The sequence below is a fragment of the Strix aluco genome, chromosome 6, assembly GCF_031877795.1.
Source record: "Strix aluco isolate bStrAlu1 chromosome 6, bStrAlu1.hap1, whole genome shotgun sequence".
Classification (NCBI taxonomy): Eukaryota; Metazoa; Chordata; class Aves; order Strigiformes; family Strigidae; genus Strix; species Strix aluco.
In genome coordinates this window covers 8,887,550-8,904,272 of record NC_133936.1, presented here as the reverse complement: position 1 = coordinate 8,904,272, position 16,723 = coordinate 8,887,550, and the positions used below count along the sequence as shown (strand labels likewise).

The 16,723-nt window shown below is 40.9% G+C and overlaps 1 protein-coding gene across 5 annotated transcripts in view; it reads right to left on the bottom strand.

Moving 5' to 3' along the window:
- The window catches only part of NCKAP5 (NCK associated protein 5), a 431,510-nt gene that overhangs the window by 200,249 nt on the left and 214,538 nt on the right, over nucleotides 1-16,723 (bottom strand). For all 5 annotated transcript variants that reach the window (XM_074828613.1, XM_074828612.1, XM_074828616.1 and 2 more), the window contains one exon: nucleotides 314-447. In XM_074828613.1, the coding sequence (XP_074684714.1) occupies nucleotides 314-447 (134 nt within the window). The remainder of the gene's footprint in view (nucleotides 1-313; nucleotides 448-16,723) is intronic.

Sequence of the window (16,723 nt, the reverse complement as noted above, 5' to 3'; positions counted from 1 at the left end):
AACAAATAAACAAATATTGATTTATCAATGACATACACTTTTTGAGAAGTGAAGACCTATACTTAGAAAATTACTGGGAATTCTAACAAATGCAAATCTCTAGAAATGAAAATTTTCACCATTCCATAGAATAATGGCATGACCTTTATCAGTTTTACAGGATGCTAACAATCATTTAGCCAAAAGCCCCTTATGTGTGGAGAATTTCAGCAGGAGAGCAGCTTTTGCCTTAGATTCCATCTATTCAAGTTATCAACAGGTTTGCACCAAAGTATGTTTTTCCCGTATTTTGAAGTTTACTTACGCAACATACCTGGAAAATTGTTCTTGCAGCCCACGCATCTGAGCTCTGCTACGCTCTGACTCCAGTGTCACCTCCCGTAATCTTTTTTCACTCTCAAGTCTTAAATGTCTTTCTTCCTCCAACTCATGTATCAGCTTCTCACGCTGAAAGACCATAGAAAGTTATTAATTGTACATATAAAACATACTTGTAGCAAAAACTTAAGATTTAATTTGGGAAAAATCATCAAACAATCAAAATAATTACCCTAACTACCCAGTGCCATCATTTTCTGTATCGCAATGTTACACAGAATATCAAACTAGAGGTGGAAAGCCCTTCGGAATATCCCCATCACATTGAGCTACTCTTACTCGGCCCAGACTCGCTGAAGTCAGCATATTTAAAAACAAACACCCACCCTCTCCTTCAAAACTCTTTTCCTTCAACTCCGCTCAAAATAACTGTAAAACATTGTATTTGAGACCTGTGATCTATCTTGCTTGAATGCAGACACAGGAAACATGAAACAAGTCAAGAGGACAACTTGTCACCCATCCCTTAATGTTTCAATCTCATGAGCAGAGAAGGAGCTGATTCTGCAGCCACTGGTTTTCTTGTTTTGGCTGACAGGAGGATCCCTATCACTAGGACAGAGTCTATTTGAATCTATTTACTGAAACACTATTGCAAAGAATATGTTTTTAAAAACTGAGTATCAATCAAACAAATATGAAAGCAATAAAAATGTAATTAATTTTACTAATAGTTCTCAAAGGCAAATAGCTTATGGTTGTTGCTAATTCTTAAAACATAGGGCCAAAAAACCCAACCCAAAACATACTGCGCCACCTGGATAAATCTACATGTCGTGGCCTAATTTTTTTTTTTTTTTTTTAAAGGAAGAACATCATATAAGAGGTTACTGAATTATTTCAAAACTCTATTTTAAAAGTAGCTAAACACTATTTAGGAGGAGCAGGAGAAGGAACTGAAAAGTTATAAAAAATGGTATTGGAATTAAAAAAAGTATACACAGCCTTTTCCATGTGACCCTGTTAAACGGAAATGAAATGAAATGAAATTTTCCCTTGTGCATTTAAATGAGGTAATAAATCAATAAAAAAACCCAAGCAATTTACGTGGTACTACATTATACTCCCTCAGCAAAGGGGTTCCAATGTCAGTTGTCTAAGGAAAGGTTAAGTCACTGTAAAGCTACAGTGCACCCCCTGTACGCTTTGAAAAATCTTTGTGCCCATGGTGCAGTGCGATTTGTAGCCTGTCAGACAGTCTGACGTAGTTCCATTGCTGACCTAAATTTTCATGGCATACCTGCAAAAATTTATCTAGAAATTATACATACAGTTTCATTAGAAAATAACAAAGGTATCTTAGTGTTAAGCCGTTAAATGGGAGAGACATTATTTGTACAAGTCTCACTGCTATAAATCTTACTGGATAATAATTTACAATAGCAGTAACCAAGGGACCAAAAATATTAACATTACCAAGTGTCTTAAAGACAGTGATAAATAAGCAGATGCCACAAAGGGAGGCTGCAAAGGATTAAATGAAATATCTATACATTTGTGAAAAAACGGGGGGAATTATTCAGAAAACAGAGGGCTTCTGTCTAGTTGGTCATATGTAATATCTGGAAAGTGGAAAACTGCAAAACAAGAAACAAATTACTGTAAAATAAATACACTGTTTTAACTAAATTATTTAATTATTGTTCCTACTGTTACGTAACCATGTTCTGCCAGGTGCTGAGGAATCCTTGGTTTCTGCCAAACTAAGAGCAGAGAGTGCTCAGCACCAGGCAGAAAATATACAGCAGCCATCCAGAGTACGGCTCATGAAGGATAACTCAGGCTAATGATACAGGAAGAACATTCAAAGCAGCGAGTACTTCTCCAGCTTAGATCCCATCAACACTAGCTTCAAAACTATACTGTTCCAGAGGCCCTTGCTGAATACTGTTAGCATCTTCTCTTATTGAAGCATTTCACTGCTGCTAATGAGACATCTAGAGCTTCCAGAGTGTCAGAGAGTAACAAAGAAAATGACATAAAAGAAATACATAGTTACCAACCAGGGCTTAAGACAAGCTTTCAGAAGATACTGGTGTCTACAGAATTTTGGCTTAAAACCAAATATGTGACTGTCCCTACAGTAACTGATAAGCCACCTTGGAGGAAAATCAGGTGCTGCTATGAAACCCTGAGTGCCCAAGTTGACTCAAAGCAACAGGCTGTGCCTGAGCCACCTGGTGCATTAACAGCTTAACTGTGATAATGGACTGAAGTCCAGAAATTCAGCCATGCCTTTAACACTCATTCAGTGTCATTACTGCCACAGTGATCTTACTCTGATACAGCAACTACCTCTGCATGTCTGCTACGCTGACCATCTTCCAGTCCTCACATAAACCTTTCCACATTAAGTACAAAGCCAGATCTCCATGGGGGGGAAGAGACAAAACGTGACACTTCACAAAGCAGATGAGTATCCTCTTCTTCATCTCACTTCCAGGATGTTTTGCAGGTTGCATAGAGCTCCTCTGACTATCCTGCAGAATGAGTGTGCTTATCTACGTGCATGGCTGTGCTGCTGCTAATCACAAACGCACATTTTCTAGTACAGCATTGAATATACAGTAGGGATTCACAAATCCAAACTTTCCCCTACAGGTCAAAGAGATGTATAAGTTATTTCTAGGTTTCATTTACCTCTCACTGATAGGTCAGAGAATGTTGTTGTTACCATTTACTCCTTCTATTCATGTGAAGTCTGTATTATCATCCTACACAAAAAGATCAGCACACCCATATGGGTTTTGGTTCTTTTTTTTTAAGAAGGATGGACCTAGGAATTATCTTAAGAAAAGTACCTATGAACCAACAAGAAATTCACATTACAAGAACAATGTTACAGGAATGAAACGTCTACACACTAGGAACTTCTGGAATGCATTAAATGTCCAGTTCCAATTCAACCACCTCATGGGCAAGCATTACGGCACAGTATTAGTTATATGACCACATACTGTTGCTGTACAAAACATATGCTCTTTTCAGAGTAAGGGATGAACAATGAACAAGTCACAAGGTTACAAGACCAGAAACAAAAGCATTAACCTATGGCCTTGAAATTCTGGGTTCTCTTCCCAGCTACCAAAACTTTCTTGTGTGAATGGGGGGAGAAGACTGCCCACAGAATAGCTGTACAGCAGCAACACTATCAGCCTTCATTTTTGTGCTTTTTCACAAGAATTTATTGGCAACCTTGAGGCACTTCTGCCATTTCTTGCAGGGAGAAAGCAGATCTGCTTTCAGCCAGATCACAGACATTAAATACTGTAGAGGTGGAGGGAAAAAAGGAGTAAGAGACCACCCACACTTGGAAAGTTTTCAGTCTCCAGGACACAAAAGACTCATGTATACTACACACAGAAAGTAGCTCCCAGCAGTAGTGATCTTATCTACAAGAAAAGAGAACTACATTTTTATTCAAACCCAGAAAAACCCCAATAGAGAGAAGTGAGCCTAATATACAGAAAGGCCAGGATTAAACAGATTTCTTTTTTTGTCTCGTGGAAGCCCATAACATATCCCTGAATTCTCCAGCAATTTTGCGTTGTCATAACCCCCTTTACAAGCTCCTCTGTGCTAACCCCACTTTATTCCTGTGCAAAATAAAGGTGTGTGAAAGGAAATGAACTAGCCAGAGATAGTTCAAGGTTTTATAGTGAATATAAGCTTACTGGAAAGGGATACAATTAGCATGTCACGTGAAGAAAAGGTTAAATAAAAGAAGAAAGTATCATGTGAAATGCATCAGTATGTTTTAACACCAGGAAAATCACTGCCATCTTCCAATCAAGTTATATGTGTTCCCATTTGTCAATTCCTCTTTAATTGCAGTTTCCTCTCCCCATAAGCTCTGCTCAAACTATTTTTCACTGCTTCCTTTTCTTGCCTTCTGCAGCACAGCTATAACCTTCTCCTCTTAGAAGTGTAACCCTTACTTCACTCTTGCTTCCCTTTTTCAGTCTCTCCAGATAGCCTGACTTTCATCACATCACCCTGCCAAATTTCTGATAACTTTCCAAATATGCAAAAATTTTATGTGAACAAAGTAGAGTGAAAGACAGGGTTAGCAAACTCCACCAATACTTTCATGCAAGTACTGGAATATTTTAACACTTGAACAAATACTGTTTGCAATTATTTTTTCATGAACATTTCAGCAATCAAGTTTCACTAGCTGCTCGTTATGCTCATGAGCCAGCGTTTGCACTTTGAGTTCCTTTTTGTGTAGCTGTAGAAATGTTCGTGTCAAAATGTTTCATTCCTCATCCAGTCAGGGACATGTACCACACATTAACTTGTCTTCTCAAAGTTAAGGAAGAAATCCAATTTGAGATACTCATGATCAAAACAAAACGCATGAAAACTATTTATGGCTAGACTGAAAATAGCACATGTACTTGACAGAAAAATTCAAATCGCTCCTCAGCACTCCATGAAGAGACCAAAAGACAATGCTTGTTTTCAGAGTTACTGGTTAATAGCCGTGCTTTTGGTCTAAGGAATGACCCAGTGCAGGCATGTGACAAGTGTCTCCTAAGGGTCCTCAACCATTTGTCTCCTTTAATTCCCTTGGGATGTGTCACAAACGTCAGCACCTGGTTCCTTCACGTTCTACCAAACTGCAAATGTCTCCTCTCTTGAGTGACGCCTGACACTGCGACAGCCAGCAGAAAAAACACAGAAGTGACAAAACATGAAAGCGGATGTGGCAGGTGGCAGCCATGGGAGACAGATGGTGGTGGATGGTGCTGCGGGGCCAGGAGCCACACAACAAGACCTACACTCTGGCCAGAGTTTGACGTCTAGCACGCACAGTGAACAGGTAGCACCCTAAGGTTTTGTACACAAAGGCTGGCTTCTTACCTCTTTTTCTTTTCTGGGCTATTTCTCTGTCAACTTTATATTTAGACATGGACGACATTCAAGCCTTCCAAGTCAGGGACTTGCAGTTTCACTCCTTTACCTGTCATTGCAAATAAAATCAGCAGATGTCTTGTTTGAATGACAGGACCAACTCCATGACAATACCTTCTTAGAGAAATACTCAGGCACTTCTCTCCACGAGAGTCAAGCATTTGACTAACTCAGGCAGATTTCTTATTCCAAAACCCTCTAGCCTCATCCCACCTTTTTTGCTGGACCTGCTTCTCTCCCCTCTTCAGTGCTGATGATTTTGTGCCCTCCATGTTAAAACTGCTTAGTTGACAGCTCATTCCTCCACCTAAAAACATTTTCCCCTGCCCCTCCATAATGTGCCACCCTAATAATCTTACTTTTTCTTAAGGTAAGTGGATCAGATGTACTGTGTGTCTGTGGCCAGGTGCTGACAGCGGAAGGCTGTGGGGGCTCCTCTGTGAGGAGAGGCCAGGGCTGCTCCATGCCGGACACAGCCGGTTCCAGCTGGCTCCGCCACAGCCTCACTGCAGGGCACAGCTGAGCCCATATTTACAAAAGGGCAAAACGCCGTAGAAGTGGTGAGGAGTGAGGAAAAAAGTGTGAGAAACAGCCCAGTGAATGACCAGGCCTGGGGAGGAGGAGCGGGAGGAGGCGCATCCAGTGCTGGGGCAGGTGTTTCCCTGAAGTCCTGAAGCGGACCATGGCGGACAACTCCTGGAGGACTGCAGCCTGTGGAGAGCCCACGCTGCAGCTGGGGAAACTTGTGAGGAGGAAGGTCCAGCGGAGAGGGACTGTCATGGACTGACTTCAACCCACATCCCCATCCCCCTTCATGGCTCTGCGGGGGAAGCTGGGGAACCAAATTCCCCAAACTGCACTTTGTAAACTGTTGTTTTAAATTTGCGTTTGTTTTACATTATCCAAACCTATTTTAATTGGCAATAAATAACATTAATCTTCCCCAAGCTGAGTTTGTTTCATCTTTATCTTGACCCATGAGATTTTCATCTTATTTTTTTCCCCCTGTCCTGTTGAGGAGGGGGAGTGAGAGAGCAGCTGGGTGGGCACCTGGCAGCCAGCCAAAGTCAACGCACCACACCAGAGTACTTTATTTTTAACTTTTTATCTGGCAGATAAAAATCATACTACTCCTTTGATCAATAATATTATCTATATGTTAAGCAAAAATGTAGCTGTTCATCAAGATTTCCAACTATAGATAATAGCAAGTGAAAACTTAAAGGGATTCAGTATACACACGCCATGCACACTGTACAGGGTGTTGCTATTCATAAGGGAGCCTGCCCATCTGCATACGAACTGGTCCCTCCTTCTTCTGTTTAGCTTGAGTCTTATGAAAAGCAACTCTTAAGAACAGCTAGGTATAGTTGGACTGATTAGTTCAAATATCAAAAAAGTCTTAAAAGGGGCACAAACACAATATCATCTTTAAGGTTACCTTATAAGTAGTGAAAAGGGCTTCTGTTTAAATAGAAATAAGATTCTTCTGAATTCTTGAATTTGTTCTTTGTTTCCCCAGTGCATCATAAGAAGGTTTTACTGTGGTACTACTGATTATGCTAACATGGGAGCACTATTTTGTCAAAAAAAGCCTACATGAGAATATTTAACACAGGCTTAATGTTGCTCAAAATCAGGCTAATAACCTTCACATTAATTTTTTAACAAGTATTTTAAAGCATTTGCTAAAGAGGGTCACAATTTCTGTGTAATTAATATTGATTTCAAACAGATACTTTGCAATGAATTTAAATGAGGGGGGAAAAAAGAATAAAATTTTTTTTGTTTACAGTTTGAAGTACCATTAAGTCATTGCTAACCTAAACTGAGTATTTATGTATGTTCTAATACATTTTCTGATGCTATGCATCTGATACCTCAGCATAAAAGTCCTAATTCAACAGAATCATAGTCTGGTCTGTAACACAACATCCTACTAGCCAAAGAGAATCAACTGGCCATAAAAGTAGACGACAACACCACCACCACAAAAGTAGCAACAATGACAGAATTAAGTAAATAAATAGCAACTACCAGAAGCACATTAAAATCAGTTTTTCTAGCAAATCAATGCCCAATACTGTTATGAATAAATATGCATATTCAAAGTTCTCAAAAACTATTTTATCACTCTTGTACGTCACTTTTGAAAGACTGCTGTAGGCAGGAGCCATGGAACAGCCTGGGATAAGGGATGAGAGAGAGGGTGAAACAGTTCCATTTTTCAATAATTAATTATGAAATATTAATTGAAATAGAAACTTGAATTTGCAGCTTGGTCTCCCAGTTGGTTACTTTAATAAAGTAACTCATTTTTTCCAATGCAATGAACATTTAATTCCCTCAACATAATGCATGATGATCAAATGGTATTTGTTCAAGTGCCGCAGAGTGTACCTGAGCCCCAGCTGCCCACGGCCCAAGCTGTTGGTTAAAGGGAAGTACCAAGTGTTCTCTACATTACAGATATTTTGTGAGAGCTTGTGTTTGGGTCCTGCAAAAAAAACCAAAACAGGTTAAGGTGTCTGACGTGGTTCACCCTCACCTGTCCTACACAAAAGGAGGGTGAAATCTCTTTGGTGTGGTCACCTCCAGAGGCAGAGGGATCTACCTGCTTGTCACCCTCCTGCAAAGCCTGGGGCTGCCATGTGAGGCAGAAATCCTCCCTCCAAACCCCCCTTGTGCAACCTGATCCCAAACCCAGCACAGAGGAGACTACAGTCCGCTGTCTGTCTAAAATTATTTCACTCACAGATGACAGGAAAGAAATGTGATTACAAGAACAGACAGCAGATACCATTTTTTATTTCACCATAAATTGCACCAGGTACTGTATTTTCATTCAAATTAAAATGAGTCAAACTTCAGAGTGTCCTTTGTTTGCTCCTCATTGATCGCTGTTAAACCAAATGTTTCTCATTCTGTAATCAATACTTCTCTGCAAAAATAAACCGAGGCACTGACAAACAACTTTGCAGCACATTGCAGCATTCCTTGTAGTGGACTTTGACAGCTTGAAAAAACACTACCCCCAAGAGTGGGGAAAAAAAGTGCATTGCTTATTGTGCTTATTACAGTTTTTACAGGCTGCTTACAGTTGAATCATTTTACTGTAACAACACTTTATTAAATTAGCCAGCTATTGAAACCAGAGCTTTCCGACAGTGGCAGTTAATATGCCTTTGTCCCTTGTTACTGTTTCCAGCTATACTGGGAATACTGACAAATACCCTCAAACACTCAAAGCTTTCCCAGGGATGAAGTTATAGGTGTATTTAAAGCACAGTGAAGCATTAAGGTATAAACAGTAATAACTTAAGCACTTGGAGGCTTCATGGAGGGAGAGGTAGCTTTATTTCCACATCTCTTTAAAATAAGAAAGTTAAGGGTGAAGTTGTGTGGCTGCTTTGTAATCAAAATGAATTACCCTTTCACTTGATACAGATTTGTACTACAGAGACGAAAGAAAACTCCTTGATTTATATTAGACCTCTACTTTTTTCCCCAATTATATGATGTAATCATTTTTCCTAAACTTATTCCCACTAAAGCTCTCCAACAGCAAGATATAAATAGTGTAAAAAGCCGTATCTTAATTTTAGGCTGGTATCTTCTAGCTTTTTCATTCCAATAAGAAAAAATGATGGTTCTTTAAAACAAGATTCTGCTCCCAAAATGACAGGCTGCCCAAATAAACCATGAAAATATAATTGACACTAAACAACTTGTATGAGCATTTTCTAAAACTGCCTTGAAAACAGTTAAAGTAAATAATTTGAAGCAAATAATTTATTTTCCACTATGAAATTTTAATATGCTAATACATCTCTCTCTTTGGCCCCATATCAGACTAGCATGTGTATCATGACTACCAGATGTAAACTTCAAGCTTTGCGTGGCTCTAAGATGAATAGCAAGATAGGAAAGGTTTATTATTATTAGTGATATTTTAGTGACAGTAGTTTACACACTTTATATTCTTGGGTGATAACATTGCTCCAGACAATTCAAGTAAATTAGAAACTCTTTCTTGGTGTTGTTACTCCTTCCAAATAAAATAAGATGCTAGCTTTCATTGTGCACTAGCTCAAAATTGCCACCATGTGGCAGGACAGCAACCTAATTTAGAATTATTTATACTGCACTGATATGGTTTTAATTGCATCTGTACGACAGAATAACTGCTGTGCTGAAGCTCCTTTATCATTGCAAGCCTACGATTAATCTGAATTAGGCAGGCTATTACACGAGCAGTACTGTATATATAGTTGGAGTTGTGACAACATTTATTTTACAGAAAAAAAAATTAAATAATTCATAAAACCTTTCCGCGCAGAGCTAGACGGCTAGCAGCGCTGTCTGCCCATCGCTTTCAAGAGCTATCGTATATGGCCAGCCCTCTGAAAGGGAGCTCTTACTGCCCAGCAGTTCTTCATTTCTGTGAAACACACAATGACAGGCCACACAAAATTGGAGTCACTTTTAAAAAAAAATTAAATACCAAAAAATCCCACTCACAGTCTTCCAGAAACTAATAAACTGAAGCCAACTATGTGGACCTCTTTTACCGCCTTTCCTGGAGACTCACTTATAGACGCAGTGGTTATACACAATCCGTGACAGCAATATATGCACAGGCATGCTCTATGCAGGTGAAACACCTGCATCCCCAGTACCTATCATTCCCTCAACTTCTTAAAGGTCATCTCTGTATCATATTTTCAATGTTGAATGAAGGCAAACAATACATATTTTGATAATCCTAATAAAACAATTGCTATTCATTCAAATTCACAATTGATAGCCCAATTTCAAAGACTTGTATTGATCTTCAGTTTTAGCATAATTGTTTTTTCCATTTTAGACATTATTTCCTTATAGGGGGAGGGGCGTAGAGAGAATACTCTTAGTGAACCTGAAAGTCCCACATAGTCAGATCACGGATTTTTTTTTTAATTATTCATCTTAAAATGATAACACTTTAAAAAAATGAATTTGCAAATGTAATTGAGCTTCTAATAGCTTCTACAGACAGTAATTAAAGAAATCTCATTTCTCTAAATTAAACATAATGAAATGTTTTCCAAGATCAAATAGAAACTTGTAAACAATATTAAGACAGACATAATTCGTATGAATACCTAGTATTCAGAAGTGTGAGGAAAAAACCTCTGTCAATACCAAAATGAAAAACAGTGGCATTAATAAGTAATATAATGTAAAAATTTTTTTCCCTGATACATTTTAGATTATAAGGGCTAATTATAATTCCAAGTCTTTGCTACATGGAGATTTTTTTGTAAGGTGACTTGCATTATATTAAGATGTCTAACCAAGCATAAAGGTGTGTGTTTGTTTTTTATACTGGGTATATATCATATTTTCTTATTAGAAACAAAGTTTTATAACCAATGTAACTTGTTTACAATAAGCCTTTATTAATTCAGTTGCAAACAAGCAAAAATCCTGAGTCTGTGCCAGTTCATGTTTCCCACTTGCTTGATTCAAGAAAATTTATAATAATGATATTTGAACCATAAAACAGCACAAAAGAGTGTGTGTAAACAACAACTTGCAAGATCCAACTCACCTGGGCCAGCAAAGTGTCAACTGTTTGATTCACCCACAATTTTCTATCAGATCTGCAATTCCTGAACCCTTCCTAATGGGATATCAATGTAGCAATGTATGAAACACAGAAGGTTAGGCTGTCTGGCAAAACAAAGGCTCCCAGTCACAGAAATATAACTGAGGCTTTGCAATTTGAGTTTTTCATCAGAGCAACACTGCATCTTTGAATAAATAGAAGTGACAACAAAACATTAAGCAGTAACACAGCTACAGCCTGCATTTATACATCTAAAGACTTCACAGACTTGAGGAGCTACATCTGTAGAGCTGAATGCTCAACTGATGACTGACTGCAAATCTCTGTCACTCTCTGGTAGATTTATTTAAATAAATGGGCCATGGGACTGAACTCCCCATTCACAGAACTAAGATTAGAAATAAATGAACCCAGGTGATTTAGAAAAGGATCCAGGTTCAAGAAAGTGCCTTACTCCATAGGATATTGGCTATACTTGGTGATCAGAAACTCCACCTTGGATGAGAAGTCTTGCAGTGAGGGCCAGAAGATTGACCTGAAGTTCTCTCAAGTGCATTACATGTTCTTTGGACTTTCTGTGACCTACAGTAACGCTTTCAAAACAACTGTACACTGTATAGGTGCATGAGAGGAGCTCTAGGCCATATGATTTAGGGTGGTTTCCACATTTGCACTTGCTGAGATTACATTTATTTTTTGATATGGCATGGTTTTGTTTTAGAGTTAAGTAATAGATATTTGCTGTCCGTTTGGATGAAATTCCATAGACTTGAAGAGGAAAGAGGGAAGAGATTCCTTGAGCTCTGTAAACCAGTGTAGTCCCACAGCTGATACTCTTTCAAAATTTAAGAAAGATTTTCAACGGGTGTTTAAAAGGCAGGCAGTTTCCAGATCTTGTCTGCATTGCTCAGAGTGTCTGTACAAGATAATCCCATGAACTATGGCAGCCAGTGGTCAGTTCAGACTCAGAAAATTTATTAAAGTTCCCTTTAACCAGTAACAATATTTTGATAAGCCCCCATGTAAACACTACCGCAAAACAGTATTTTTGGCATACTTGCAAATGGCTATAAAGTCTAGACAGTGCGGAGAAAGAAGCCATGAATTTGTAGTCATGCTGTACTCTGACTTCTGAAACACCGATGCCTATCTATTTAAGGGGACTCACTACAGTGGAATAGTGCCCTGCCAGAAATAAAGCACAGTCTGTAGAAAGGGTAGAAGACAAGGAGCAGGGAAAAAGACAATGAAAGGTGACATGTCACTCAAGCTACACTGTATACACAATACCTGGTATTGATTTTAACCTATGGAATTCATATGAAGAAATACAGTATCTGCAGTATTTATTCCTACGCTTTCTAAAGTGTTCAGTGAAGGGACACAGTCCCAGACCACGAGTAACAAGGAGGACACAGCCACCAGGTTTCTTCCAGATCCAGCTGGAATGGTAGAAGAGGTCACTGTCCCACTCTGATCACTCCTGACCATTAGCTGGAGGTCACCAGTCTTTCAAGTCAGCAGGGAATTGCCTGAGGCTCAGGATGGGGTACAAGGCAGGCGGTTTAACTGAACCCGCTAACAGATGTGCTTTGAAGTAACCTGGCAGGCTGTGCAATGAAGCAGAAGATGGAGCGGCAGGATAATCCCCACCCACTCCACTGGGGTGACAGCACCCCCCAGCAGGCAGACAGTAACATCCTAAAGGACTTTTGCTTATCTGCAATGCCTGTGTGCCTGCATGCAAAGCAAATGGGTTTTCTCCTCTCCAACTGACCAACATGTTCTTTAGATGATATAAATGGTTTCCTTTCTAAGGGACAGAATGCTCACAGAACAAATGGGCATGTGGCTGAATCAAGCGTTTCCCACTTGGATCTGTATTAGTGAGATAGGAGTTAGGCAGCAGGATACACATAGGATAAGCATTAGAAAAAACCCACACTTCTAAGAGTTTCATTTGGCTTTAATGGATTGGCCAGTGGAACTCGGTTTTGTTGCTCCAGGGAGCTCTGGGATTTACTCACAAGCTAGGAGTACCATGTGTTTCTTGCCCTGATGCTGGGGAGAGTTAAGGCTTCTTCACTTTCTGGGCTTTTCATGAATGTATGTGTATTTCCTGCTAATAAATAGGATATCAAGAAGTTAACTGAAAGAGATGTAAGGCTAAAGAAAAATTGGGAGGATGAGAGAAGTAGAACTTAACCATGCCAGTTGTGAGAAGTGGCTCAGAATGGTTTGCAGTGCCACCAGATCCCCATGGATCTGGGATACGCCAATATTTTAAGTTTTCATACACACACTTGTATTTGCCTTTCTCAGCTGACACAGCCAACACCTCCAGCATCACTACTTTGCTGCTAGCTACCTTTCTGTACAGCATTTCTTTTTCCCAGGCTCTTTACAGCATTGCTCATGAACATGTCAGATCTTATCACAATTTTGCTATGTACAGTTGTATACTCCATTTATGGTTGGTAAGTAACTGCAAAAAAAGATACCTTATTTACTCAGCTGTTCCTTGCATGTATTCCAGAGTCCTATCGCTTTAGATTTCTGACAAACGTACCTCTTTTTCACAGTCACTACTTTAGCACTGCAGGCACTGCTATAGGCAATAGGGAAATGCAGTGGTTTTTCTGTTGGTTGGCGCATCTTCAATGGTATTTTTAACAAGAGCTGCCACTGCAAAATCTTTATTAGCGCTGACAACGCACACATGCAGAAGAACTGACTCGACTTTCAGGGGCCAGACTGAGTTTGTAAGTCTGGTACCTGGGAGAACTTGAAAAAATAAAACAAGTTTGCATGCTGTTTTTAATTCATTCACTGGTTAAACTGGAGTAATTAAAAGACTCTGTCTCCACCTGATATCATTTTGCAGCATCACTTTTCAGTAACATGAACATGTCTGTTCATGTTTCCAGAGTCCAAATTCAGCTCAACTCTAAGTGCCAGACAGACTCTCCTCCTTTAGACCCCTTTTCTTACTAGAATACATAGGCTAGATACCCTTCTACAGCAGAAGATCAAAAACAGATATAAAAACTCTGACATTAAGTCCTCTGGTCTTCATTTCCATGTTTATCATTCTACATGAGATGTAACTGGTTTATTGTACCTAACCATAGTTTATTCTAATCTATTAATTGCACGTGGTCATGTACACATCTCTCATTTAAGACACAACTAAAAAAAATCTGCTGGGTTTTTTTTCAACTTAAAACCAAGTGTTGACAATTACAATTATTAGTTTGATTTTCTTGAAGAGAAAAAAGAAAATATACTTCATTTTCTACAGAAAATAGCAACTACTAAAACCAAAGAGTGCAGCTCAAGGACAGCCGGGGCTGCAGTGACCATGAAATGATGTAGTTCAAGATCCTTAGGGGAGTGAGGAGAGCGCACAGCAAGCTCGCTACCCCAGATTCAGGAGAGCAGACTTTGGCCTCTTCAGGGATCTTCTTGGTGGAGTACCATGGAACAAAGACCTGAAGGGAGGAGGGGCCCAAGAAAGCTGGTTAGTATTCAAGGATCATCTCTCCAAGCTCATGAGTGATGCATCCTGACAAAGAGGATGTCAGGTAAAAATGCCAGGAGGCCTGCAGGGATGAACAAGCAGCTCCTGGACAAACTCAAACACAAAAAGGAGCTACAGAGGGTGGAAGCAAGGACAGGTAGCCTGGGAGGAATACAGAGAAACTGTCTGAGCAGCCAGGGCTCGGGTTAGGAAGGCCAAAGCCCTGAGAGAATTCAATATGGCTAGGGATGTCTAGGGCAACAAGAAAAGTTTCTATAGGTACTTTGGTGAAAAAAGGAAGACTAGGGAAAATGTGGGCCCTCTCTGGAAGGAAACGGGAGACCTGGTTACCCGGGATATGGAGAAGGCTGAGGTACTCAATGACTTTTTTGCCTCAGTCTTCACCAAGTGCTCCAGCCACACCACCCAAGTCGCAGAAGGCCAAGGCAGGGACTGGGAGAATGAAGAACCACCCTCTGTAGGGGAAGATCAGGGTCGAGACCATCTAAGGAACCTGAAGGTGCACAAGTTCATGGGATCTGAGGATTTGCATCCGTGGGTCCTGAGGGAAGTGGCGATTGAAGTGTCTAAGCCACTATCCATCATATTTGAGAAGTCGTGGCAGTCCGGTGACGCTCCCACCGGCTAGAAAAGGGGAAACATAAACCCCATTTTTAAAAAGGGAAAAAAGGAAGACCTGGGGAACTACAGGCCAGTCAGACTCACCTCTGTGCCCAGAAAGATCATGGAGCAGATCCTCCTGCAAACTATGCTAGCAGACACGGAAAATAAGGAGGAGATTGGTGACAACAGGGTTACAGCATTGGTGGATAAGGAAAGAGCAACGGACCCATCTACCTGGACTTGTACAAAGCATGTGAGACTGTCACACATGACATCCCTGTCTCTAGATTGAAGAGACATGGATTTGATGGGTGAACCACTCAGGGAATAAGGAATTGGCTGGGTGGTGGCAGTCAAAGAGTTGTGGTCAACAACTCAATGTCCAAGTGGAGAGCAGTGACAAGTGACGTTCCTCAGGGGTCGGTGTTGGGAACAGTGCTGTTTGACATCTTTGTTGGTGACATGGACAGTGGGATCGAGTGCACCCTCAGCAAGTTTGCTGATGACACCGAGCTGTGTTGGTGCGGTCGACATGCTGGAGGGAAGGGATGTGCCATCCAGAGGGACCTGGACAGGCTGGAGAGGTGGGACCGTGCAAACCTCATGGAGTTCAACAAGGCCAAGGGCAAGGTCCTGCACATGGGTCAGGGCAATCCCAAGCACAAATACAGGCTGAGGGGTTGTGAGTGGATTGAGAACAGCCCTGCAGAGAAGGACTTGGGGTTACTAGTGGATGGAGAACTGACCGTGAGCCAGTGATGTGCACTTGTAGCCCAGAAAGCCAACCATGTCCTGGGCTGCATCAGGAGAAGTGTGGCCAGCAGGTCGAGGGAGGGGATTCTCCCCCTCTGCTCAGCTCTTGTGAGACCCCCCCTGCAGTGCTGTGTCCAGCTCTGGGGCCCCCAACAGAAGAATGACATGGACCTGCTCGAGCAGGTCCAGAGGAGGCCACAAGGATGCTCAGGGGGCTGGAGCACCTCCCCTGTGAGGACAGGCTGAGAGAGTTGGGGGTGTTCAGCCCAGAGAAGAGAAGGCTCCAGGGATACCTTATAGCGGCCTCCCGGTACTTACAGGGGCTACAAGAAAGATTTATTAGGGAGTATAGGGATAGGACAAAGGGTAACAGTTTTAAACTGGAAGAGGGTAGATTTAGATGAGATATAAGGAAGAAGTTCTTTCCTGTGAGGGTGGTGAGACACTGGCACAGGTTGCCCAGAGAAGCTGTGGCTGCCCCCTCCCTGGAAGGGTTCAAGGCCAGGTTGGACGGGGCTTTGAGCAACCTGGTCTAGTGGAAGGTGTCCCTGTCCACGGCAGGGGGTTGGGACTAGGTGATCTTTAAGGTCCCTTCCAACCCAAACTATTCTATGATTCCGTAAGTACCACTGGTCCTGCTCCTGCCCAAGCATCTATATGTAGGTCAGTAGCTACGTGAAAAGAACAAAACTAAGAAAAGTTTCTCCTTCCTGTCTCTATTAGATTAAACACATTCCCAGAAGTTGATATTCTTGTTTTCTGGGGGTTCACAAGGATATTTCTGCTAACCTGTTTATGTTCCTTCCAAAGATCTTCCTTTTGAAATGCATTAGATCGCACACATTCTTCACACCCCGACTTCCACTCACCTCCTCCTACATTTTACAGTTTGTGAACAGGTTTCCCTTATCAACTGACAG